A 27625-nucleotide genomic window follows, 5' to 3' on the forward strand; every position below is an offset into this window, starting at 1 on the left:
GTGCTATATCGGGCAAGTTAGGTGTAGATTTTCATGTATCATTTGCTTTTACGTTGGAGGGCTGGATTTAGATCTCCTGTCGGAGGACTAAGTTGTAAAAATCTGACTAGATAAATGGCATTTATTCTTTTCTGTTCAGATGCTATACTGGTATTTTTTTTTAAATTGTGGACACAGATGTCCACGTAATGATGTTTTGTTTCTGTTTTGACTGACATTGTTTAATCGATGATAAAAAGCAGCGTCTCTCCTCTTTACGTGAATAGTTCGTTAGAGTTTTCTGTACAGAACCGAGGGCTTAGCTTCACAGATTTCGTTGGCCTCACACCTGCTATTTGGCTTAGATGTGATACCATTGTGACACATAGCAACTAGTGTTTAATATGTACTTCGTAAGTTGATTCTTTCTTTCCAAGTTTCCCTTTTAGTGCAAGGGGCGTGCTTTCCAAGTGAGCTTGATATACAGGGTGTTCGAAAAATCCATGTCCAAACTGACAGATATGTTGACGGAAACAACAAAATGGTTCAAATGGCTCAGACCACTAAGGGACTTAACATCTATGGTCATCAGTCCCCTAGAAAACTTAGAACTACTTAAACCTAACTAACCTAAGGACATCACACAACACCCAGTCATCACGAGGCAGAGAAAATCCCTGACCCCGCCGGGAATCGAACCCGGGCGTGGGAAGCGAGAACGCTACCGCACGACCACGAGCTGCGGACGGACGGAAACAACAAAAAAAATATATTTCGTTAAGCAGTCAAGTGACGGAACTGCGCCGGCCGCGGTGGCCGTGCGGTTCTGGCGCTGCAGCCCGGAACCGCGGGACTGCTACGGTCGCAGGTTCGAATCCTGCCTCGGGCATGGGTGTGTGTGATGTCCTTAGGTTAGTTAGGTTTAAGTAGTTCTAAGTTCTAGGGGACTTATGACCTAAGATGTTGAGTCCCATAGTGCTCAGAGCCATTTGCACCATTGACGGAACTGCATATTGAGTGAGTTCGGAGTACCCAAGAAGTCATTGGATGTGGTTGAGATTAAAGCAATGTTAAATGTGTCTCAGTACTTTATCGTTGGGATCAGTGTTACAATAAATATTCAAAATGAGCACCATTATCTACAGCGCTGGACCAGGAGTGGAATACACTTCGATAGCTCCAGAGCAAGAAATATAATGAAAATACAACGCGCCATACATATTTGTGAATGTGGAGCAATCGACACTCCGGACTAAATCGTCTGGGACTGTGCCATTCGACAAGAAGTTACAGACCAGGATAGGAACGTCTTTGGCAAAACACCTGTCAATAACGTAGTAAGTAACTTTGGCACAAGCTGAACTTGTAGACAGCCAAAGTATCAACTTACGAACTGCAAGCCTACATGGGCGACAGGCAACCGAGGAGAGGCGATATGTCGTGTCGATGGAACGCACAACAGCCGAGCATTCACTTACAACCACCTTCCGGAGGCAACCAGATGAGCCTAAAGGGTGGTCATGAAGGATATGCTTTGATCCTGAAGCCATCTCCTAACCTCTTCAACCTTGGGTAGCACGGTAATACAGCTCCCGTGGATCATGAGTTGTTGTCAGCGTGCCAGGGAATAATTGTCCAGACGAAAGAGGAAATCCAGTTTCGTTCTATTAACAATGTTTACTGATTCAGTCCGATCGTCAGGACGTAAAAACAGTAAGTACCTAAAACATGTGTCGTGTAACGATATTTGAAGATAGTATTTTCTGTTTATCTCCGCCACGGGAATATGCGTTTCCCAACACTTGATTGCCTAATGAAATCTATTTGTTATTGGCTCCCTCGTAATACATGTCGGTTTATACATTGAATTTTTGAATATCCTTTATTTTATGAATTGCTTCCAAGGAGCTCTCCGTCTCCGATTACTACGATGTCTGCGGGATATCAAATTCCTCTCCGGTACACTCTCCGAAATTTCAAACAGTACGTCTTTCGTGTTAATACAACAACATATTATAACCGATGAATCCAAACAAATTTCTAAGACGATTCATTAGAAATGCAGCGTAGCCTTTTGTTCCCATACTATACTCTGTCATCCTTTTGTCGGGATGTAATTTTCTTTGTGCACCCCTACAAAGCTGGGTAGCTGCACGTACTAGAGCATCAGCCATCACGGAGTTTTAACGCCCATTTGGTGTTCGTTAAGTTGCCGTTTAAGCGCTGGCCTAGATTAATTTATTGTCCAAACACTGATGAAATGTGCTCCGGCCTTCATCAGCTGAAGTACTCCGGCTCTTCAGGCGCCGTCACTGTCCACACAAGAGTAGCAGCGAGCCCTTCACTGCGTGCCCGCCTCTGGCCGTGACACGTCTTGCCTTGTTCAAATTCGTTAAATGTAAAAACAAAGGGCTCATACCACTGTTGCAATATACGTAATCAATGAAAAACTGAAGCAAATTGAATTAAGCCGCACTAAAGGCAGAAAATACTTCACAAATAATGGTATTCGATACGCAACTTACAGTCTACAGCTACGTGGACTGAACTTAAATTGCATAACATTTGCTCCATATGATAGCCCAGCAATGCTTGTACGAATATACTACATGTGCGACAATGATTATGTATATACGAATAGCGCACCAGAAAACAATATATCGAATATATTTTACTCTGGGCAGTTTGATTCGAATAGAGCTTATTAAGGCAATGGATCCCCAACTTTTCGGGTTGTGGACCCGTTAAAAAAAATATGGTGGCTAACAGGATTTCATTACGACTTTCAATTCTAATGATTATTATGAATCCACAAGCACATTTCAGTCTTCCGTGTAGTGCTATAAGCGGATAAGACTTTTTAACTAATATCATTTAATTTCTCAAATAAGTCGCTTTCAGATTTGGTTCCAACTTCTTTCAATTACCTCACACGCCAAGTTACAAGGTCTGTGAAAAACCTTTTATAAACATTTTTTTTAATTTGTTGTCTAAATATGTTGATTTAGAATTCACAGATTGACACAGAGTCACGAATTATAAAGATAGGCGTCCGCAGCTCGTGGTCTCGCGGTCGCGTTCTCGCTTCCCGAGGACAGAGTCCCGGGTTCGATTCCCGGCGCTGTCAGGGATTTTCACCCGCCTCGAGATGACTGGATGTTTTTGTTGTCCTCATCATTTCATCATCATTCATGATGGTGACGAGACTGGACTGAGCAGAGGTTGGGAATTTGTACGGGCGCTGATAACCCGCAGTTGAGCGCCCCACAAACCAAACATCATCATCATAGTCATTATCATCATCATCATCATCATCATCACCATCATCATCATCTAAAGATAGGATATCACAAGAAACTAAATGATAAAGGTATTTTCGCACGATATTACAACAGAAGTTGTTCGTGCTTTTACTTTGTGTCACCGAAAGTTTTCGCTGGAAATCAAGATTTTAAAGTGAAGTGCAATTCGAAGTTCTCTCGTTCTGTTGTTTTTCACGTGGAGAAAGAGTGCTGTATTTAATACACTGGAACATTTCCATAGCTTGAAATGTTATGAAGAGTATTTATTCAGGTCAACAAGCCTATGCTAGATAACATTCAGTTCTTAACAGACGCTGCTCACATTTTTGAGAATGAAATATGGCTATACTATACTATACTAGTTGGTACCAAACTCGAAAGTAAATACATTGTAGAATTTCACCGATGACATAATTCTCCACTGTTTTGTATAACAGTAGTACCGTCTGCAACCCTGTCACACGTGTGTTGCACCCATGATATATGAACTATTTCCAGTCAATTATACAATGCACGCTTTTTATGTAAAATAAGGTTCAAATGGCTCTGCTCACTATGGGACTTAACATCTCAGGTCATCAGTCCCCTAGAACTTAGAACTACTTAAACCTAACTAACGTAAGGACATCACACACATCCATGTCCGAGGCAGGATTCGAACCTGCGAACGTAGCGGTCGCGCGGTTCCAGACTGTAGCGCCTAGAACCGCTCGGCCACCTCGGCCGGCTGTAAAATAAGGCATCTCGATTGGATAATACATGTTTAGCACTTTTGTCAGAATTAGTTATAGGCGTAATAAAAATGAGAATAAATGAAAATGCAAGACTCTGGAAACTTCAAATATTGGCCTGTAAGTTGTACAAGAGAATGTGTGACGTACATGTTTCACATCTAAAAGAGATTTAGAGTAACTTAAATCGTCAGAAGGTCGAGAAAATAAATTAATGACAGGGCAGCAGCGAAAAAAGCTGCCTGTGTTGGTGGTTTGAGATCCTTCGTTGCTGTCAAAAAGTTACACCCTGGCAGTTTATAGTTTTCGCGAGGATTTCCCTCTTTAAACAGGTATGAGCCGCGTCGCCATAATGGTGGTAGAGAACCGCGAGGCGGCGCCGTAATTAAAGCCGTGTTTAATGACGCGCCGGTCCGCAGCGGAGACCGCCACGTTAGCGCGCAGAGTGGCACCTGCGCCCTTACTCGGCCGGAAACCTATTAAATAATCTTATTAGTGCGGCGGCCGTGGCAGCGGCTGGCTGGAGGCGCGTGCTTTTCCAAGGGGCGCGGATAATTCGGATCGGACGGGCCCGGCTCGCCGCGCGGAAACAAGTGGGCGTGTATTCCGCAGCACTGCTCATTGTGTCGCGCCCGAGGGCGTGTGTGTGTGTGTGTGTGTGTGTGTGTGTGTGTGTGTGTGTTCGCAGGGCTCTCGATCAAAACAATGGTCGCCCTCCCAGCTTCTCTACCGACCTCGACTTGCTCTGCTCATTTGATGGAAGCGTACTTACTGTTGCTGTAGCGCCAATTTATGCTTAGAGACTCACTACGGAATTTGGTACAGAGGCCCTTAAGAAACGTGTTTACACGCCTGTGGTTGTCATGCTCACATCGCATAGGAAAGGGAATGATTTCTGTCCTTGCCCTTATCTGGGTGAGCCAAAATCCCGACAGTAGTGACTGTGACCGAGTGCCGGAATTTCTGCTCACTTGGAGACACGTCGGGGAGAGGGTAGACTATCAGTTAGATACAAAACTTACTCTTTAATAATAAAATCTTGGAGCAAATAGAACATTTTAAATATTTAGGTTGCTACATCACTTACGAATGCCGGCCGCGGTGGCCGTGCGGTTCTGGCGCTGCAGTCTGGAACCGCGGGACTGCTACGGTCGCAGGTTCGAATCCTGCCTCAGGCATGGGTGTGTGTGATGTGCTTAGGTTAGTTAGGTTTAAGTAGTTCTCAGTTCTAGGGGACTGATGACCACAGATGTTGAGTCCCATAGTGCTCAGAGCCATTTGAACCATTTGAACTTACGAATGTATAACTGTGACGTGGGCCAAAAATTAAACTTATTCCGTATGTGGATCCATCTTAAAAATTTGGCAGAATAAAACCAGAAAAGAAACCCAACTGAAATTTTATAAAACAATAGCTTTACCAACGCTCACTTACGAAAGTGAGGTATGGGTAACAAGAAGACGCCGAGAAAGTATATACAGGTTCAAGAAATGAGATTTCTAAGAAAAGTGTCAACCTGCTTAACTGAGTGGTAACGTGTTTGCCTACCATGCAGCGGGCGCGGGGTAGATTACCGGCCGGGTTGGAGATCTTTCTCCGCTCATGGACTGGATATTGTGTTGTTATCATCATCTTCATCATCATCATCATCATCATATCGTCTCATCTTATCAACGACACTCAAATCGCTCGATGTGGCCTCACCTGAAATAAGACTTGCATCTCGGCTGCCATACATCCCCGAACGGGGCTCCCGCCTATCAGTGCCACGATCATTTCATTTCTAAGAAAAGTAGAAGGAAACACTAGGGAATATCGAAAATGAAATGAAGGTATAAAGAAAGATTTAGGAAATATAGCCGAAACGAAAAATAAAGAAAATAGGAGAAAATGGAAGGAACATGTATATCATATGGGTGCAGAAAGATTCACGGTGAAGGCTCTCAATTATAAACGCAGTATAAGAAAAATGTAGGAAGACCATACAAGTGATGGAGTACCGTAACAAGCAATTTGCCTAACACGTGAAGTGGTGTTGATGGTGATGGTGATGGATGAAGAAGAAGAAGAAGGACATATTCAAACAGAAAAGAAAGACAAAAGAACATTATTAAGGTTTTCTGAAGGAAATTAATACACGTTACCAGGTCACATGACAGTACGGACTTTTTATAAAAGTTTTACACAGTGTGAACCGGAACTGCGCCAACTAAATTTGCTACATCGTTCAGCGATATTCTCTGAATATTTCGGTATAAGGCTCCCGTGGTCTCCGGTTGTTCATCAGAAGGTAATAAAGTAATTACTAATTATTCAGTTTCATACCACAGTCACATTTGTTTCTATGAAAATGTCTTCATAACAGCCTGTAATATGCGAACACCAATAAGAATAAAACACAAAATAATACAAAACTTTCAGACGATGCAAAAGTGGTATGGTTATCAGAGCTGCGGGAACACCTCAGCACCGCATAGTTATGCCACTATTCCATTGTATTCAGAGAAACCACGCACAAGACATATATCGGCCAACTCTTCGTTGGCAAATCTATCTGTATATTGTTATTTATCGCTGTTATCGTACTGCTAACAATGCTGGTCAAACCGACCAGAAATAGACTCGAGCAATCTGAATGGGAGCTTGAGGGTGAATAGTAAATTGGGCAATGCTGTTACAAACAGCACGTTTTACAGAAACTTACTTATTAAGGTTATTATGAATATAGCATTAGAATTTCAGAAAGCATGGTTCCGTACACTGTGTGTCAATCTCAATAATACATTTGCGTTCACTGTGTAAGATTGTTCCTACAAGCGTTGCCAGAGTTCTTTGTAGACACATTGGATGTTGCCAGTATCCTGCCACTGGACTGGTGTACAGTTCCTTTACCCTCGATTAAGCCTTTGTTATAATTCCATTTCAGATGTCTACAAATTGTTATACCTACGTAATTGTATGATTTGTCTGGCTGTAATAATTGTGACTCGTCGATACTGTTGTCGTAGAATTCTGCTTTCCGGCGTTTTGCGCAGCGTACAGTTTTATTGTTCTGTACATTTGAAGTAAGTTTCCAATCTTGCCACCTCTCTGAAATCTAGTCAAGATATGACCGAATATCTGCGCAGGTTTGGCATATAATACGTCATTACACAGGGTGCGGAAAAACAATTTGAACAAAAATGTAGAGCAGAAATACAGGACCGAACGAAGGAATTTGAGTAGCGGAATTGGGGATGCCAGCGTGAAAACGGTGGTCAAATTCAAGACTTATTACTATATACTTATGTTAATTAAGAGATGGCACGTCTGTGTGCTTTTACCTTTTTAAGGGCATGTTAAAACATGACACATAGTCATGTGATTTGTTTTAATTTCCAGTGAAGTACTGCATGCTACGTCAGTTAAATACGACACACGTGCATGTGATGCTTTCAGTTTCTCCTGTTCTTGTCTTGACGATTGATTAGTCCAAACATTTTCTTTACATGTATTTTTGCTGTGAATTACATTTCATTTTGAGGGTAAAGACATACATATTTCACATTTCAATTACGTTCTTACAGCGCCGAAAATATGCAACTGCGATCCTTAGTTCTTATACTCAAACTGATTTGTTTACGTTTTGTTTCTGCCCTACACATTTGGTCGAATTGTTTTCCTGCTCACTGCAGATAACTGTATAATCTGTAGAATCTGGTGTTAGTATAAATAATGCCTGGCAACTGATTAATATACGTATAGCGTCGATAGAAGGGTCCCAACACAATTCCCTGAGGCATATCAGAAGTTATTTCTACTTCTGTTGATGATTCTTCATCCAAGACAACACGCTGCGTCTTCGTTGAAGGAAACCTCAGTCCATTGACAAACGTCATTTGGTACCCCATTTAACGGTATTTTAGTTAATATATAAACTGACTCAAGAAACACCTGTTGAGCACAGGCATATGGAATATATGTGTAGATTTTGTCTAGTCATCAGAGCCCGAGGAGCTCGTCGGCTAGTTGGCAGGATCCACGAATTAGAAATTTATAAATTTGAGTAATATCCCTTCTGTTCGTCATGTACGACAGAAAAAGTAACCACTCAATGTACACATTTCTGCAAGAGCGCGACGGCTCCTTGACGTTCGTTTCAGTGCGGATTCACTAATATTGTCCGAACTCCTACGGGAATCAACTTGCGAGTTGGCGTTAATGGAAGAGAAACGCTGCAAAGCAGAATGCGATCAAGTTGGAAGTTTGAGTTGGTCAGGAGCCGTGTCCGGATGGCCGAAACGATTAAGGCAACCGTTCACGAGAAGCAATAAATCGGGGTTCGCGTCCGGGTCCGGCAGAAATATTCAGTTTTTGTCATTGCATTACCATAGTGCCCTGCGCAGCTGGAAGTCACGAATTCCCACCCATCCCTTTCAATTCTTTCCCCATTCTCTATTCCATATAAATCCACGAATCATTTGTGAGCGGCCATGAGCTGACGCGACGTGTTGTTGTTGTGGTTGCAGGCACCCCCTGTTCCCGCTGCTGGCGCTCATCTTCGAGAAGTGCGAGCTGGCGACGTGCACCCCGCGGGAGCCCGGCGTCGCGGGAGGCGACGTTTGCTCCTCCGAGTCCTTCAACGAGGACATCGCCGTCTTCTCCAAGCAGGTGAGTCCCGCCACCACCGAGCGAGGAAAACCCCGCAACTCGACACCATCCTCATGGATACTCTGCAAATCGCACTTACGTGCCTGGCAGAGGGATCGTCGAACCACCTTCACAATAATTCTCTATTATTCCTGTCTCGAACAGCGCACAGAAAAAATGTGTGAGCTCTGATTACCCCTATTTTATTATGATTATCGTTTTCCCTATGTAGGTCGGCGTTAATAACATATTTTCGCATTCAGAGGAGAAAGTTGGGAATTCAAATTTCATGAGAAGATTCCGCCGCAACGAAAAACGCCTACGTTTTAATGATGTCCACCCCAAATCCTGTATCAATTCACTGACACTCTCTCCGCTATTTCGCGAGAATACAAAACGTGCTGCCCTTATTTCAACTTTCTCGATGTACTTCGATAACCCTATCTGGTACAGATCCCACACAGCGGAGCAGTACTCTAAAACAGGACGGACAAGCGTAGTACAGGCAGTTCTTTAGTAAATCTTTCCTGAGTGTCTTGCCAATAAAACGCAGTCGTTTGTTTGCCTTTCCCACGACATTTTCTGTGTGTTCTTTCCAGTTTAAATTGTTCATAATTGTAATTTCTAGGCACTTAGTTGAATTTACGGTCTTTAGATTTGACTGATTTATCGTGTAACCGAAATTTAAGGGATTCCTTTTCACAATCATGTGGATGACCTTAAACATTTCATTATTTAGGGTAAATTGCCAATTTTTGCACCATGCTCATGCTTTTCTAAATCGTTTTGCAATTTGTTTTGATCTTCTAATGAGTTTACTAGACGATAAATAACAGCATCATATGCGAACTACCTAAGACTGCTTTTCAAATTGTCTCCTAAATCATTTATATAGATAATGAAAATCAGAGGATCTATATTTTATAACACTACCTTGGGGAACGCCAGAAATCACTTATGTTTTAATCTATGACTTTCCGTCGATTACTACGAACTGTGACCCCTCTGACAGGAAATCGCGAATCCAGTCACATAACTGAGACGATATTCCCCCGCAATTTCACTACAAGCCGCTTGTGTGGTACAGTGCCAAAAGCCTTCTGAAAATCTACTGACAAGTGTAATGAGTAGAGCGCACACATGCCGGATGGAATCAACAAAAAAACTACGATACAGTTTATTTAATGAAACTTTCTGAATAGTGAGTGACGTCTTTCTACTGGAGCAGAAATAAAAATTCCACTGACATCAGTCGTTTGATCCGTTCCGGCATTTGCGTAGGTAACGCCACATAATTCCAGTTTTACTAACATACAATAGAGCATTGATTACCTCAGTACCGATTGACCGAAGCATCGATTAACCGAAAACGTTCCAGTCGGTTTTTTTCAAATTTGCCAACGGTTGTTGTTGGTTTTGCCTGCTGACGTTTCAGTCTTCGCTTGGTGCTGTTGAGCCGTTCGTAATGGTGACCAAACAAAAACACGTGTAGTGTGACCGATAACATTAAAATAATAAACCTGTTCATGAGTGTGGATCAAGCTTACCTCGTGAGTATGGAGTTGGAAATGCACCAGCATCGAACACCGACAAGAAAAGTGATACCTTAACAAATTGCGAATGTAGTTACATGGCAGAAAATCGAGAAACCTGGCAGAAATCCAGCTGGCTATGAAGTCAGTTATCTGCGTTATTTGTAAGACCCGTGATACAAAATACATACAGTATGTCTGACGTAAGAATCGTCAGGCTCATTTCCTCTACTATTTCAGAAGACAGTTGCAATTTCTTTTTGGTATTGTGTAGCTCAAACAAGTAATGGTCATCACATTTTTCATGCGATGCCCATTGTCGACGAAAAGCGCCGGTTTGTTTCCCCTTACAAACAAGATGTTTTTAAATCGGAATTTTACGTACCCATTCGACAGAGCGGTCCCAGATAAGTTTAGTGCGATATTGTTTTAACGATATGTATTAACAGGGGCAGTAAATTCGAGGAGTTGCCAGTACTGCTCTGGCCCGTGCTGACTCCTACCGCCAGGTATGCAGCGCTACAGAATAGCTGCTGGATTGCTGATCATTCTTAGTGCTTTACTGTGCGTAGTAATATATATCGATATACCAAATATCGAACTAGGCTAATTTGGGGGTGCTCTGTCACATGGACACGTAAAATTCCGCTTTAGAAATCATTTTGTTTGTAACTGGAAACAAATATACCCTTTCCGTCGACAGAGCGTTGCATGAAAAACGTGCTGAGGAAGGTTTGTCTGGGTCGATTCCAGGTAAACAATGCAAAACCGAAACTGAAAAAAGTCAGCTGAAACATCATAAAATGCGCGTGACGACTCTTAGCAGAGACAACCTTTACGTTTTTCCTGTAGACACCAACACAAAAAGTTTTCGTGACTGTTTGGTTGAGTTATTTTCTCACCCTGAAAACGCACCACCCAACAAACAAATACCCCGTACAGCCACCCCCAATTGTTTCGGACGATCGAAGCTCTACCGTACTATTGACACCGCTGGGACGCAGACTTCTCTAAGGATACTTCATGGACAACACAATTACATCCCTTATACTTTTCCCCTCCTGTGTTCTCTAAACTATGAACGGCACAAATGAGACGTAATGGAATCTTTAATGCTCATTAGGAACAAAAAACTTTCTTCATACTTGCCACATAAAGTGTTAGCAGTCGTACTTCTCTTCCACCTCTATACGACCGAGAGATGAGTCGCAGTATTAGTCTTCCAGAATGAGATTTTCACTCTGCAGCGGAGTGAGCGCTGATATGAAACTTTCTCGCAGATTAAAACTGTGTGCCGGACCGAGACTCGAACTCCCGAGTTCGAGTCTCGGTCCGGCACACAGTTTTAATCTGCCAGAAAGTTTCTGTATTAGTCTCGTTTTAGGAGGGATCGGGGATCAAATCCCCATCCGCCCCTCCTTTGCTTTCCCAAGTTGCTTACGGTAAAATGCTGGATGGTGCCTCTTTCCCCATTCTGAGTTTGATCTCCACCTCTAATGAGAATGTCTTCGAAGGAACGCTAAACCCCAAAACCTCTCCCTTCTTTCATTCCTACGAGCACGTGCGCCATCTTTGATTTCTCACACGTCATTTACGTTCAGTCATAGCGTTGTACTGTGTATAACAGAAACTTCCAAGCAGCAAACAACCGTAATACACAGAAAAATTCTGTGTGCTACGTACCTTTATTATGCGTTGACATTTTGCAACTGCCCTTATGCTCCTAAAGCCGAAGCGTCGAAGATACGTGTGCAGACGCCTTTCCCATCGCCTTTACTAAATAGCATAACGGATTTCATAGATACACTGGAGAATCGCATTGCTCGGACCGTAGTGCTCACTCATAACTAATGTGAGAGTGACTAAACTCCACGTATACTATGGATTCAACGAAACCCGAGGCAACAGAATATGCTCCCACAGTACGAAGTTTTTATCCATCGACCGAAATGAAGATAAAATAGACATATATGCTAAATCATGCCTCAGATTATTAAGATCGAGTCCAGAATGTAGGCTTTCAGTAGCGTAGTATTTCTGGTACATGGAATGCAGCTGATATCATTACGAGACTGACGTTTTATGGTATTGTAATTAAGAGTCACCTCTACCGTACGTGGAATCATGTCTAAAAGACGAAACGTAGCGAAATAATTCTCTTACGTAACTTTATTATTAACTTCATACTTGGTATAAAGGTTTTTTTTGTCTGATTCCAGCCGGCCGAAGTGGCCGTGCGGTTAAAGGCGCTGCAGTCTGGAACCGCAAGACCGCTACGGTCGCAGGTTCGAATCCTGCCTCGGGCATGGATGTTTGTGATGTCCTTCGGTTAGTTAGGTTTAACTAGTTCTAAGTTCTAGGGGACTAATGACCTCAGCAGTTGAGTCCCATAGTGCTCAGAGCCATTTTTTGTCTGATTCCAGGCGGTTTCTTTCATAAATGATCACGCTAAATGAAGCCTTAGCCTTTTATCGACTCGAATCCGCCCTAACGTCTTTTTACGCTATATCATTATGGACGGAATATTTCGCAATAACAAGCAAAAAATTTTGCATTTCGCTGCCAGCGCTCCTCGCACGACCTCGTTTCTTGCAATGCGGAATAAATTTTTGCTACGCGGAATAAGTTAAGCTTGTGTAGTGCCTTCGTTACGCAGATGCGTACTGGTGGTTGGTAATTGGCCGCTAGTTTGAGTTTCCAGTTAGGTGCTCACGCGCGTCGAGCGGTGCTCAATGATTAAGGCAGCAGCGCTCCGTGTTCGAGCCGCGTAGCCAGCAGGGGCCGAATGCGGACCGGTACATTTCACAAAAGTGCAACTACGGTGTGAGGTATCCCCATTGCAGCACTCTCGTAAACACAGTAACATATCGTATCTGGAAATCTGATCACTTTCCCATATTCTTTACAATATTTCTCATGAACTTTGATTTATTAGACGCAGGGGTTGTGTTAAATACAGTTTTTGTTTCCAAATTTTGAGGCTGTTTTAGTGACGAAATATGGGGGAGAAGAATTTTATTACAACACAAAATTCGTCAGTTTTTTTTTCTGAATACAAACTGTAACTGATGATTTTCTTTAGTTTGTTTTCAAAGTAAAAATCTGTATCTGTTTCATATGTTTTGCCAGCTGTATTGAATGTGTAGTTACAATAAGATAGCAATATGTACGAATCCTCCTAGGCTTTTTTTGTAACTTTTATTACTAGTTACGTTTGAATAACGAAAGTGTGGCTCAAACAAGGGGAGCGTTACTGGCATCTGAATGGAATTTTTCTTTACAAGAAAATGTCTCTGTTTACTTCCTTAAAAGAAAGGTCATTCCGACCGTCCTATAAAAAACTAATAATACGTTGAAGAATCAGTCTAAAAACCCTTAGGTTTGCTTTAAGAATATTCACGAATGGTCAGTTGATAGTTCTGCGTGTAAGGCTGGCAGTAAGTGAATGAAGTACCTTACGGAAAACTATAGTTACGAACAGTTGAATATCAAACTGTGTCAACAGTGTGCGTCACCTTAGTATTCCATACATTTATCTCGACGCAGAGTTAATTAGTTCCCTGTGTAACCTGATGACGACCCATTGTACAAGTCTTCATAGCTACGAACCAATTCCGATGACTTTGTCTCCAAGACGCTAAAAATCTTAACACTGGCGCGGTGGTAGATCTGGATGTTAATGAATACGAAATAGTGACGAAAGGCTTCATTTGCCTGTTATTACTCCCAGTCACACTTTTAGAAATTATTGGTGGATATTCAGGAATATTTCTGGCAGTAATTAAATACCTTCACCTGGTACACAGTGGCGCTTCGCCATTTTTAGATACTGTATGTTGTATGGAATAGATTTGCAACTGACGAAGAACTGTGCAACGAATGTTGTTACAATGTGTCACTAAGTGTAAAAGCATAACCACCTTTTTCACGAATACGACGAACGTTTTAACGAGTTAAGTCATTAATTTCGAAATAATAAGTCACTGACACTCTTGTCTCTCATGTGATGTCCCTGATACCCTGAAGTAGCTCGCTGTACACTTCACGAGCAGTGCAATTCTGATCTTGTCTCCGTTAGCGCATTCTCATTTTGATGGCGATCTTTCTGCTCCCATGCATTTGAGGAAACGCTCCTGCATTTCTGCCTTCCGCCCTGTGGGGGGAACACCAGGCATCTGATGTTCTTGTACTATCTCGGCAGGCTGAACAAACAACGCCGCGCCATTTATTGTTATGTCTAATTACGCTCTGCATCGCCGAGGCGTACCGTCGATTTTATTAGCAATTCATGAGTCGCTTGTCTTGCGGCTCCAGTTTCTTGCTTCTACTGCAATTGAATAAAATGAGAACAGTGTATTTTCCTATATGGCCGTCACACAGTATGTGGGGAACTATCAGACTCCGAAATACAACTATCTGATCAAAAGTATCCGGACACTTCTAAGTAATGCGGATTTGACCACCATGTGTCACGCAAGGTGGACCCGCCAGTATAAATGGAGGCGTGGGGTATTGGTTTGTCAGTAGAAACCGGCCACAGCAGAATAGGTCCGTCAGGAGAGATCAGTGACTTCGAACGCTGTCTACTCATTGGATGTCACTAGAGTAAAAATTCAATCAGGAACATTTCGACACTTCTAAACCTGTTCAGGTCGACTGTTGGTGATGTAATAGTTAAATGAAAACACAACGAACAACCGCAGCTACATCGAGACCACGCAGAACTAAAGTTCTGACGGACCGGGAGCTTAGACCATTGCGGAGGGTGGTTGTAAAAATCGCGCGAAATCTGCGGAAGGAATCTCTAGAGAGTTCAGAGTGCTTCCAGCAGGCCAGCTAACACTCTGGCTGTGCATAAGGAATTAAAATGAATGTGCCACAGTAGTGAAGCAGCTCCTCGTAAGTCTCTTACGTGTAGAAGCAGTGCTTAGCAACACTTGAGGTGCTGTAAAGGGCGGCTCCACCGGACAATGGATGACTGGGAACGAGTGATTTGGACTGATGAATCACTGTGTACCCTTTGGCAATATGATGGAGGAGTTTGGGTTTGCTTTAATGCGCTGAAGGAAACACTAAATACAGAAGGATATGAACACATTTTACAGCATTCTGTACATACGTACAGTAGAGGAAAATTTCAGAGACGACGACCGTCTATATCAGCAGGACGATGTGCTCTGTCGTGAAGCAGTATCTATGAGGCAATGGTTTGTGGACGGTAACATTCCTGAAACGGACAGGCCTACCCAGACTCACGACCTCAACCCAGTAGAAAGCCATCATTATGAATTAGAAGGTCGACTTTACTCCGTACCCCAGCGAGTAACATCACTAACTTCTCTGGGTCCGACTCTTGGGCCGGCCGCGGTGACCGAGAGGTTCTAGGCGCTTCAGTCCGGAACCGCGCGACTGCTACGGTCGCAGGTTCGAATCCTGCCTCGGGCATGGATGTGTGTGATGTCCTTAGATTAGTTATGTTTAAGTAGTTTTAAGTCTAGAGGACTGATGACCTCAGATAATAAGTCCCATAGTGCTCAGAGCCATTTGACTCTTGGGGAAGAATGGACTGTCTTTCCTACCAGACATTGAGATACCTCACTGAAAGGATCCGAAGCAGAACTGGAACCGTCATAATGGCTAAGAGCATATTAATGCCCACTAATAGGTGTTCGTATACTTTTGATCAGAAAGTGTAGATCTTTTTTCGTGTGAATTCAAAGTGAATAAATACGACCGCTCAAGCAATTGTGACACAGTGTATTTTCCACCTTTACTGTATTTTGTGATCAGTTTGTATGCTGCATTCATAACACTATAATTTGAAAGCTATTAGGCAAAGCACACCTCTAAAGTAGGCTTCGCAAAGATATTTATTCGATTATGCCAATTCTTTTCCGCCGAACATACACTTTTGCAAGGTCCTGCACAATTCATGTCACTCGGCAGTTTCTTTGCAAGGTGCAGATGTTCGGCGCCTAAACACCGCCCGGAGTTTATTTAAAGACGGGACGAGGATATATTTACTTAGACACATCGCTAAACAAAGCTCACAGCGCACTGAGTACACAGTTTGGTATCCATGTGTTACACCCTCTCTACAGACGACTAATAACGCAGGAGGAAACGTAGTAAAAATATCTTGTTGTACTATTAGCTAAATCCTCTGAAAAGAAATAAGCTGCTGATAATGTTTTCCAAGCTTTACTAATTCTTCAACCACATATTTATACGTGATGCAATGTACAATCATTGTGTTTCTAGCCTTGCTTGTGCATGGGAATGTAAGATAAACATGTCTGAAACTTTGAAGGCAGGCGGATATTTATAGCTTTTCATTCCTCTTCTCCTTGCAGCGTGTTTTAAACTGCTAAACACTGTCCGCAAGGATCTCTTACAGCACGCACGAAATCAAATACACTTTTTTCCCCGTTAAATTAAGAGTACGTGTGTGTGTGAAATTGATATTAATCAGTATTCTAATTGACAAATAAGCTTGTAACGAAATTTTCTTGTCGTTAAATTTCTACACTAAATAGTGGTATCTAAAACGTCGGTTTCATTCAGGGTTTGGGCATCCTTGTTCATTGTGGCGTAGAAGTCTTGCTGCTAGGATAAATAAATAAATAAATAAATAAATAAATTTGGAATAGCGAGATATAAATGGTTGTGCATTTTCCCAGAGTTGCTCACCGCGAGGTATCAGTGTCTGCGATCACACAGAGTGCTCTTTCATTTTCCTGTCCACTTTAATTAAGTGGCCCGTGTTTCTTCTTTTGTGCGAGATCAACACACTCTTAACAAGCGGCGGGTGATGAGAGCTTTCGTCAGATGCAGTGATAACGTCTGCTGCGGGAAGACAAAGAGCTGCTCCCGGGTTATAGCTTCAGGGGGGACGACCAGACGCGCCAACTCTAAACTGAGCCGATTCTAGTCTCCTGAAGCGACATTTACGCTCAATCGTTGCCACGCGTGTGCAGCTGCAAATCCGTTAATTTAATACCCTGTTTTTTACCCGATGTGTCAGTTTTCTTCTGGATACTTTCCTCGCTTGAAAAAAGGACCATAGTATCTCTGTTGACAAGTATGCTGTTAGATTTCTTTCAATATTTTAGCATCTGAAATAATGAAGTTCCATGTCCCGTGCTGTCACCCTTGAGTAGTGAAATACATCTACTAGTCGCTTATTTGCACGTCGTACAGTGAGTTTGCTCGTGATACGTCATGTGCTTTTTAAGACCGTATTTGTTAATGAATATTCAGTGACGCAAATAATACGAATGTGAAGCAGATCGCAGAACTGGCAATGTTACAGTGTTTACGAAGCTTAATTTTATGCTATTTTGTGATTCTTTTGAGTAATATCACAAATCCGTTGTGATATCGAGAATAGTATTATAACGGACAATCTTGTAAATTAATTCCATATTTGAATATCAGCGAGATACAAACAGATAACTACAGATAAAATATTGGAAATAATGCAGCGGTCTGAGGTCATACGACTGTCTAGGAATTCCACTCGTATCAACTTTCGGAAATAAAACTTAGTTAATCTTCATTACTACGCTGATGAATTAGCTTTGTAGCTTATCAAATAACGGTCAGAAAATTTTCTAGTCTCCGATAATCATCGGCAGTCTATAGGTAGGTGATGGATCGCCTTTCATACTTTCTCCATCTTGCTCATTGAAACTCATGCTTTTAACATTCAGATGAAATCTTTTTTACGTTTGGAGTAGAGTATTTGTTTATTTTGAAAATAATAGAAAGCAGTTGCCATTATTCTGCTCCAAATGACTATACTGCTGATTTAGGAGCTTCGAATTCTTCCTCAGTATCTGATGTCAGTTGTTAAGTCCGCTGTAATTGAGGAAATTTATCCATCCCAAAATTAGCGATTTTCCAGTACTCTTTCGTTTGCTGCAAATGAAAATTATAGAGCGGGAAATAAAAGTGTGTATCCGTTTGAGAACCGCGTAAATTACGTTTTGTGGGTGTTCGTATTTTAACTCTTTTTATGCTGTAGAGATGGGGAATCAGCATGCTATATGGTTAAATGGTTAAACAGCTGTGCAAAACCACCGAAAACCACACTTCAGCTGGCTAATGTACCGAAACAACTTGTTGACATCCGTGTCTAGCCAGCGAAATCTTTTATAATTGATAGTCCAGTATCCTTTTAGAACGCTTTATTGCCTTAATTCCATTTGTTTACATAGATAACCAGTCTCGGCCAGTTGAATGGCCATCTTCAGATCTGTAAATGTTTATAACGAAATATATGTCACTACATCTTATCCAAACCAAAAACGTTGTAATACAGACGAGTATATAACATTTTCGGTAATGTAATGCCTTTAAGTAACTAGTCTCATGCCTGTGTACAACACTTAAAAAATATAATAAGTCATTGAATAGATCAGAAGTCGTCATTAACACTACAGCATTGTGCTATAAGTTCATTATCTACCCTTAACCACACAACATGCAATATATCAGAGATTGTTTAGAGTGCTGAGCACTCTGAAATAGTGAAGGAAAATAAAAGGCGCTGAATCCCATACGTATGATGATCTGGCACTTACTTAGATAATAACCATAGGCAATACAACACCCCATCCTGCGTGACACGGGAACCAGATGAAGTCGTCCCTCTGATGGAAACAGGCTAACTAACTGCGGAAGGCCACTTAGACCTGAAGCCGTAGATTTTGTTATCAGATGGTAGTATAGTAGAATACATCTAGTACTTGAAGTTACACCACTATATATTCCGTTACAAATTAAATAAAATACACCACTTACCTTAAAACTATTAGTAGCCATTAGACTACACGTCAAACATAACAGTATGTAATAGAACATGCTGGAACTTGTCAAAAGCGTTTATTTAATTGTGCGCTGGGTAACAGAAACTATTTGAATATTCACCGAATGGAACTTCTTAGGCTCAAGGGAATTCTAACTCGAACGGTTGCCGCAAAATTCCAACGACGGCCTTTCCCTATGTAATACTACGCGACCAAATCAAATTTTTGTTGGATTCGTCCGGGAAAACCTTGAGTAGACTTGATTGTGTTGGAAAGAAGGGAGGGGTAGGACTGTGGTGTTAATTAAGTGTAGAAATGCGAAAGCCATTTTAGGTTGTGTGTCAGTTTCAATAGCTCTTTACTCGTCGCTCCCCTGCTAGCCTCTATAGCAGGACTGGGACTTTGGAGCAGCACATGTGACAAGCCGGTGTCCCGGTGGAGGGTTCCCGCAGGAAGCGCTGTTCCCGGACGAGGTGAGCGGAGGTGAAGGGGGGCGGCGGCGGGGGCGGGTGCGGAATAAGGGCCTCCTTGTGTGCCGGCACGCAGGGCAAACACCGCGCCGGCGCGCAGTATATTAGGGCGCGCGATAACACCTCCTTCTTCTTCAGCTTTAACGAAATGACGATACGCGGCTACCAGAAGATAAGGGCTCGGCCTCCGGTTCCCACATTACAGCAGGGGGCGGCCACGCTACGCACTCAGCCGCCTCTTTCTGCACAACCCTTAGTCTCGCTGCCGTTTCGGTGCTTCTGCCTGCCCAGGCGCGTGTCACGTTGAAAATAGAGCCGATCACCATGTAATGATAGATGTCGCATATGGTAAAAAATACTTCGTCGTCAGTCTTTTTACTACTTGATGCTAAATTGTATCCCTTTCATTCCACCGTGCAAATCTTTAAAACACTGAAAATCTACTACAGTTAACGTCCTCGATATTTGTTTACATAACACAACTTTGCCCTTCTACAGCACCCTCCAGTGTCGCGTGACTTCCGGATGGCGTTCCAAAGCCCCCGACCTGTCTCTTTGGTATCGATTTATAGTCTTTCTCATCCATTCTTCGAAGCAACTCTTCATTTGTTTCATTTAATGCCCATTTAATTTTTAATGTTGGCCGCCACTAATCAAATATTTCCAGCTTCCTCGCCATTTTTTCGACATATTTCGTTCCACTTCGATGGAACAGTAGATCTAGAAGAAATATTTAGGACACTTCTTCAGTTTTGTGTGAACCTTTGATAACAACATAGTTGCTTTGCTCACTTTTGGGGAATATATGTGTATTACTACTGCTTCAACCATCTTCTGTACCTTCTTGCCTATGTCGGAGGCTTTTTTTATTTTTCAATATATTCGTCCCAATTTCGATATGCCTAAAATCGCTATTCCACTTCGCAACACCTTTCATACTGGTTTACAAGCAAGTTTTAAAGAGTCTGAGCTGCTTCGTCTCTTTCTGAGACAGGCTGTTTCATTAGACACTGGAAATATTTATGGTGTAACTGCATGGGTAGTACCGCCGATATGTTAGACATCTTAGGAAATTATCAGTTTTCTTTGGCTATAAAATGAAGAATGTAAGTACTATTTTATGTCTGCTTTTTAAAGCAATATTTTGTAGCTGTGTTTATGTACGCCAAGTTGTGTAAACAATAAAATGGTTGAACGAATAGGTGTTAATGAATCTTTATATTACTGCTGACATACAACAAACACGACGATTTCATTGCAGATGTCAAAGTAACTGAAATTTTTTCTGATAATTACGTGTAATAAAGCTGATGTTTACATTTAACTATATTTTCAGTTACGTACATATTGGAGAGGAGTGCGCAATTTTCTCCCCCAACAGAAACATTTGATTATCTTTCGACCGGATAGTCTAATATACCTTCCTGTCAAACGTCACGGAAAGGGAAACTTTCGGACTAGCGCAACGGCGATGTAAGAAAACGCACTTTATTTTGTCTCTATGTGTCTGGAAAAATATTTTGCACTTACACGACAAAATAATTTTACTTTGGTCTCTTTTCTTAGAAATTGTGGCGGTGGATTAGCTACGAGAAGCAACAGTTAGGAAGTCACTCGGGCTGTGATCTCGACTCACAGCATTGGAAAACCAAACAATGTTTCCTTTTACCATGTGCAGACACTACTCTGAGAAGTTTTCATTTGGCCATTGTTGGGACTAGCTTGGTTATTTGAGTTTAGTAGTATTACTTCTGAGAAAAACGTGATCTGCTTTTACTGCTTCGTGAAGTTCGTGCGTTGATTAGTTTCCCAAGTCTAGTCTGGCGATAGCTAGAGATTGAGGCTGCTGACAGGTGCACAAGGAAATGATCAACTAATCAAACGAGAATCAGCCAGATGCATCGGACATGAGACATGACGATTAACGGCCTTAATCCTGAGCTTTGCGACAGATAACCATGATCGAAAAGTAGCTTAACTCGGGAGCGGCAAACAGGTGTTTTGTTAAGTCGCATGTGGAACGTCACTTATCACTTCTTTCGCCTCTGACAGTGTTTGTTGATGTGGACAAACGCCGAATTGCGCCGTCGTTCGGAATCCACGTTAAACTGCAGGTTCCCTGTAACTGGCTGCGTAAGTCAGTTCAAAGTTCGGAGGAAGGCAACGGCATACCACCTCCTTCTACAGTACTACACACACGCACACACACATACGCACACACACACACGCACACACACACACACACACACACACACGCACACACACACACACACACACACACACACACACACACACACACACACACACACACGCGCGCGCGCACACACACACACACACACACACACACACACACACACACACACGTTCAAAACAATTTTCGGGGGTTGACGACTGCTTTACTATGAGGGGAGTAAGGTATTCAGGAGATAAATATTTTAATAACTGGACTTCAGGATGACGTCACATATGCAACAACGCTTTTCTGCTGCATTATTCGTAATTCCGTTCTCTTATAACGAACACTGAGTTCATATGTTAGTCTCTTTTTACATACAATATCTGAACGGTAGATTTTTTATTTGTTCTCCGACATCTGAGACCAGTCACATTTAAATTCTGATGAGAAAGTATGTAACATTCAGAAGAAAAATGGGTAAGCTAGAAAAACCATTTGCATAGTAATTCTCAACAAATCGAGTCCGCTTCGATTGTTTAATCGCTGGATACCCTTCTGTAGATTTTTATTGAATTACGTTTCGAAATTCTTGCAATATATCATTGGTACTGACTGGTGTTAGTCCGCCTTACATTTGGTGGTGAGAAAAAAAGTTGTAGAAACTATGACCGCAACAATTTGTGAAGTGAAATCAGTTTGCCGGTAGTGACCAGTTAGGAGCGAAACTGTGCGGCATGTAACAAAAAGAACACGGCAAGTGCGTGGAGTCCTAAAAAAAAGGCGGGTCGTTACGTGGGCTGTTACACGGTACTTAAAATGTTACTGGTGGAAGATGAGCGCTCGTGCCCGATATTTTTCGAGAGGTAATGGCCGCTGTCGTGTATGTTAAGACGTTTGGACCTGATGTTAGTATCGTTTACCGGTCTGGAAATCGAATCAGACTGCTGCAATAAATCGTACAGCCAGTCAAGCCTGTTGCCTTCAGAAATAGTTCCTTTTATTGAATTCTCCTCACTTAGCTTGTTGTTATCTTTATCTCTAAGGAACCAGCAGGTCGTAATCTGTTTGAAATCGTTTCCAGCCCAGCTATGAATAACACTTTGTCTCCAGATTTGTCGGCGACGTGCAAGATGGCTGTCGGCTAGGGAATCGAAGCTTGAAATCGTTATCCTAAAGGGTCCATTGGAGCATAAAGCTGTGGTGGTATTGCATTGTTACCCTTTAGGCGAAAAAGAACATATAAGTACTTTGGAACACTTTCTTGCAGCAGTTTAGCATTTCTTCGCTGTATTCGGAAAGTTTTGCATTACTTTTTACCTTTTGCTGCTGGATTTGGGTAGGTGTGGTCTTTGTGCTTATTGGAAATGTCGGGAGTTCAATATCTGGTATAGGCACTGTTCTGTTTCTATTTTAATTTGTATTTTTATTGCTGATGTTTGTTCGAGGGACGTATGGATTTATAACTCAAAGTGCAATTCTACAGCAGCAATTTATATTGACAGATTAAATCGACTGACTGAGGTGGAGGAGTGCTTAAGATATTGGATTCATGTTCAAGAAGAGAAATTCAGATCCATACTCGGGCCTTAAAAGTTTCCCAGATAAGTTCTGGATGGTGTTGGGGTGATTTCTTCAACAAACTCACAGACGTTGCTAACCTCACGTAGTGTTCCACCTCTAAGGCCGGCGGTATCTACGTGACATTAAAACTCCAACTTCCCTTGGTTGCTTTTGCAGTGAGGAGAACATAATGGAATAAGGCTTTGTGAAGATGCATCATAATCGTTGGTCATTTGTTTCATGCAAGTATTGCAGTTAAGTATCATCTATAAGGAACTATCAAATGAAAACGAAACAGATGGATAACATGAAAGCAAAGTGTGTGAGACCAGACCGTAGACAAATATTTGCTATAACTTACGGAACCACGATTGTACCCAGACGTGCACTCTGTGTCCAAAGCAAATCGAAGGCAACGAACATCTTTCTTCAGGGCTCCAGACAAGTGAAAATCACATGGAGAGAAATCGGGCCCACAGGTTGCCAGGGTTGTTCCGACTACACTGCAGAAGTTTCGTTGGATAGTCCTTACACATCCTCCATACAGTTCCGGTTTTTCCCCATGCGATTTCCATATTTTTGGAGCCCTGAAGAAAGCCATCCGCAACCGTCGTTTTGCTTTGGACGAAGAGATACGCCTGGATACAAACATGGTTCCGTAGGCAACTGAAAACATTTTCCCACGAAGACACTGACCGCCTTGCCTCACATTGGGGTAAATGTATTAAAAGCTATGACAATTACTTTTTGAAATAATAGTTCACTTAATTTTTTTTTTTTTTTTTTGCATCCGTCTCGTTTCCATTTGACTGTCTCTTATATATTGTTCTTGAATTTCATTACTGTCCGTATCCAGAAAACGTAGTATCCAGAAAACGTAGAATTTTCTGAGTAGCACTTTCCATTGAAGTATTCCTCTGGTGGCCTTTTCTCTGCAATTCCAAGTTTAGTCAACTATTGATACAATTTTTTTTCCAAATTTAGACGTAACTGTCATATTTTGCTTATTGACATTCTAGTTTTTCACTGTATTAGATCAATACTGCCAGTGTCGAGATGAAATACACAACTTCAGGAGCATTTTCCAGTGATTTGTTAGTCTGAATACCTGTCCCCTGGAGTTTCTATGTCGTTAACTATTGATACAGTTTCCGTCTATATATATAATTATCGTATTTTGCACCATTATCTTCTACTTTTTTCCTGTCTGTAGTCGAGCAGTGACTACAGGGATCTCCGATTGGTGGAATACTTAACAATAAAACCCATCCACTATCTTTCCATAGCGTTGCTACTGTGTGAATGTGCATTTGAAATCACATCATGATTAGAATGTAAGTTGCGATATCGGCCAGCCAAAAGGCGCATTGTGGGAGTTATAATGCATTCTTTATTGCAAAATTTCAACAAAAATCTACGCACCGTGATGTTCTTCTGCAATTCTGTTTATATATCACCGCAATTTCGCAAATAGCAATGACGAGTAGAGCCCAACTCCCACAGATACGTGTTGATGGCTCGTTGACATAGTAATGAACGGCGTTACACAACTGAAGCTATGATCATGATTTGACTTCGGAATGCACATCGTCGTAGTAAAATAGCTGTGAAAGATAATAGTCCGATTTTATTGTTAAATTTTTCAGTTATCTCACTGGCTGTGTTGTGCTAAGAGTAAGCAATATGGGTAACGTGAATCTTTAACTAGTGATCCAAATCGTTGTATGTTGGTGCTGGTGCTCTCAGAGACCGAATCAACAGTTCTTATGTGGATCCATAAATTAAGCAACTCTGCCGCAACCTAACTTCGCCCGCTGTCAATATTTCGTCTGTAAACCGTCCAGCCACCTTCGGAACGAGTCGGACAGACTGGCGGTCAACTTACGTATCGGTATGTCGAGCCATGTGAGTATAAATACACGGCATCTTGTCCTCTGCGATTTAACGGTACGTTAGAGGGACGGGAGCTCCGAAGTTAGCCGAACAGTTTAAGCGGCTCCAAACAGTATGGAAAAGCCGGATCTTAAACAATGTAAATTTTATTCATATAAAATGTACATGCCCTCCGAACCAATTGGGAATAAAAAATTGAAAAATAAAGACTAAGAAAACCCCCGTGTTAAAACACGCACAATACTCCTATGATTATACCCGGTAAATCTTAACAAATTCTAGCAAGTAGGAACTAAGAAAACGTACATTTTATTCTTAAAAAATACAACTTATGGGAAACGGACATTAAAGTTGTTATTGCGTCCCTATTCCATACGATGGATTTCCTGCTGCCTCTTCTATCCCAACTAGGGATTTTCTTTTTCCTGCTCATCTGCGCTCTCATGCCCTTGTTTCGAGGTCTCTAACAGCTGTCTCTGGTGACCTAAGTCTTTCCTTATCTAAATTTAACATTCTTTGCTATGTGGAACAACCAACACTTTGTAGCTGTCTTTCCGGGACTTCACACAGAGCAACATTTCTTTTATTGAACGTTGCCACTGCATCAAAGACACCAAAATGTAGTATACTAACTGACACAAACACTGTCTTCAGAATTTTGGCTGAGATTACGGTGCCTGGTAGACTTGGTAGGATTTATCTCTCCAGATAAATGCCGGGATGTTTCCTTTGAAAGAGGACGGCCGATTTGTTTCCCCCTGCTTGAGACAATCCGAACTGCTTTGAAAGTGTTTGAATCACAGCTGCTAAATAACTGCCCCCTTGATTGTGTGATTCAAATGGCTTGGTTCAAATGGCTCTGTACACTATGCGACTTAACTTCTGAGGTCATCAGTCGCCTAGAACTTAGAACTAATTAAACCTAACTAACCTAAGGACATCACACACATCTATACCCGAGGCAGGATTCGAACCTGCGACCGTAGCGGTCGCTCGGCTCCAGACTGTAGCGCCTAGAACCGCACGGCCACTCCGGCCGGCTTGTGTTATTCAAAAAATCAAATTTTTGTCTCATAACTGTTAAATGTACATGGTCACGCACGCACAGTGTTTCGTTTAAATGAATGAATAAACCAGAAATAAAGCAAAAATATATATGTGTTGTATATCATTGCAAAGGGGAAATTTCGTAGATTAAGATGATTGGAAAAATAAATAAATAAATAAACAAATAAATAAATCTTCCTGTGCGGAGCCCCTTAAATATAAATATTAGCACAGAACAAAGTTTTGTTATGGCTGAAGTCGCAGGGTTTTATGGATCAATTAAAACGCCACGATATCATATCACGGTCCTTGTATTGTCTGGCAGGTAGTTTCTCCATAGCTACAGGTAAAGTAAGCTCCGAAGTTGGCTGAACGGCTTACAGCCGAAACGTTATCAGTAGTTTGGCTATAGGCAGCGGTGTGGCGGGCCTCGGCGGCTGGGACGGCCAGTTAGACAGAGCCGGGCCGCGGTGTGCCCTAGGCGTCGGCGCCCGCGGCGGCCGCAGCTGGGTGCCGCGGCCCGCCCGAGGCGGCATTCCGCAGCTGGCCCGCCTATTCTTCTGCAGAGCAGAGCAGAGACCGACCTCTGAAAGGCTCCGCGCCTCAATGGCCGCTCCCCTGCCCGGCGCGCTGCGCTGTGGCCCACACCGGCTCCGGTTTCACAGCGCTCTTTGCCGGCGGGACTTCTTAGCGCGAGCGCCGCCGCAGTCCGAGTTACCGCGTTCCTCTGGGAGTGAGAACAACACGGCTGCAGGGTCGCGCGCGCCGTCTGCTGTGGGTTGCGACCACCGTGTATTACTGCGAAAACCTCGTCTCTCACTTACACAGTCACCGGGTGTGGTCACTAACATCTACGTATACAAAAAAATTGTTGTTGTGGTCTTCAGTCCTGACACTGGTTTGAGGCAGCTCTCCATGCTATTCTATCCTGTGCAAGTTTCTCCATCTCCCAGTACCTACTGCAACCTACATCATTCTGAATCCGCTTCGTGTATTCATCTCTTGGTCTCCCTCTACGATTTTTACCCTCCACGCTACCCTCCAGTACTAAACTTGTGATCCCTTGATGCATCATAATGTCCTACCAACCGACCCCTCCTTCTAGTGAAGTTGTGCCACAAAATTTCTCTTCTCCCCAATTCCATTCAATACCTCCTCATTAGTTACGTGGTCTACCCATCTAATCTTCAGCAGTGTAGCACCACATTTCGAAAGCTTCTATTCTCTTCTTGTCTATACTATTTATTGTCCACGTTTCACATCAATACATGGCTACACTCCATACAAATACTTTCAGAAACAACTTCCTGACACTTGAATGTATACTCGATGTTAACAAATTTCTCTTCTTCAGAAACGCTTTCCTTGCCATTGCCAGTCTACATTTTCTATTCTCTCTACTTCGACCATCAGCAGTTATTTTGATTCCCAAATAGCAAAATTCATTTACTACTTTAAGCGTCTCATTTCTAATCTAATTCCCTCAGCATCACCT

The 27625-nt window shown here is 42.3% G+C and overlaps 1 protein-coding gene across 1 annotated transcript in view; it reads left to right on the forward strand.

Annotated features, from left to right (window-relative positions):
• The window catches only part of LOC124795688 (homeobox protein homothorax), a 1001790-nt gene that overhangs the window by 38211 nt on the left and 935954 nt on the right, over nucleotides 1–27625 (forward strand). The window contains exon 3 of the mRNA XM_047259768.1: nucleotides 8522–8663. Within this exon, the coding sequence (XP_047115724.1) occupies nucleotides 8522–8663 (142 nt within the window). The remainder of the gene's footprint in view (nucleotides 1–8521; nucleotides 8664–27625) is intronic.

Source organism: Schistocerca piceifrons, chromosome 4, assembly GCF_021461385.2.
Source record: "Schistocerca piceifrons isolate TAMUIC-IGC-003096 chromosome 4, iqSchPice1.1, whole genome shotgun sequence".
NCBI classification, from domain to species: Eukaryota; Metazoa; Arthropoda; class Insecta; order Orthoptera; family Acrididae; genus Schistocerca; species Schistocerca piceifrons.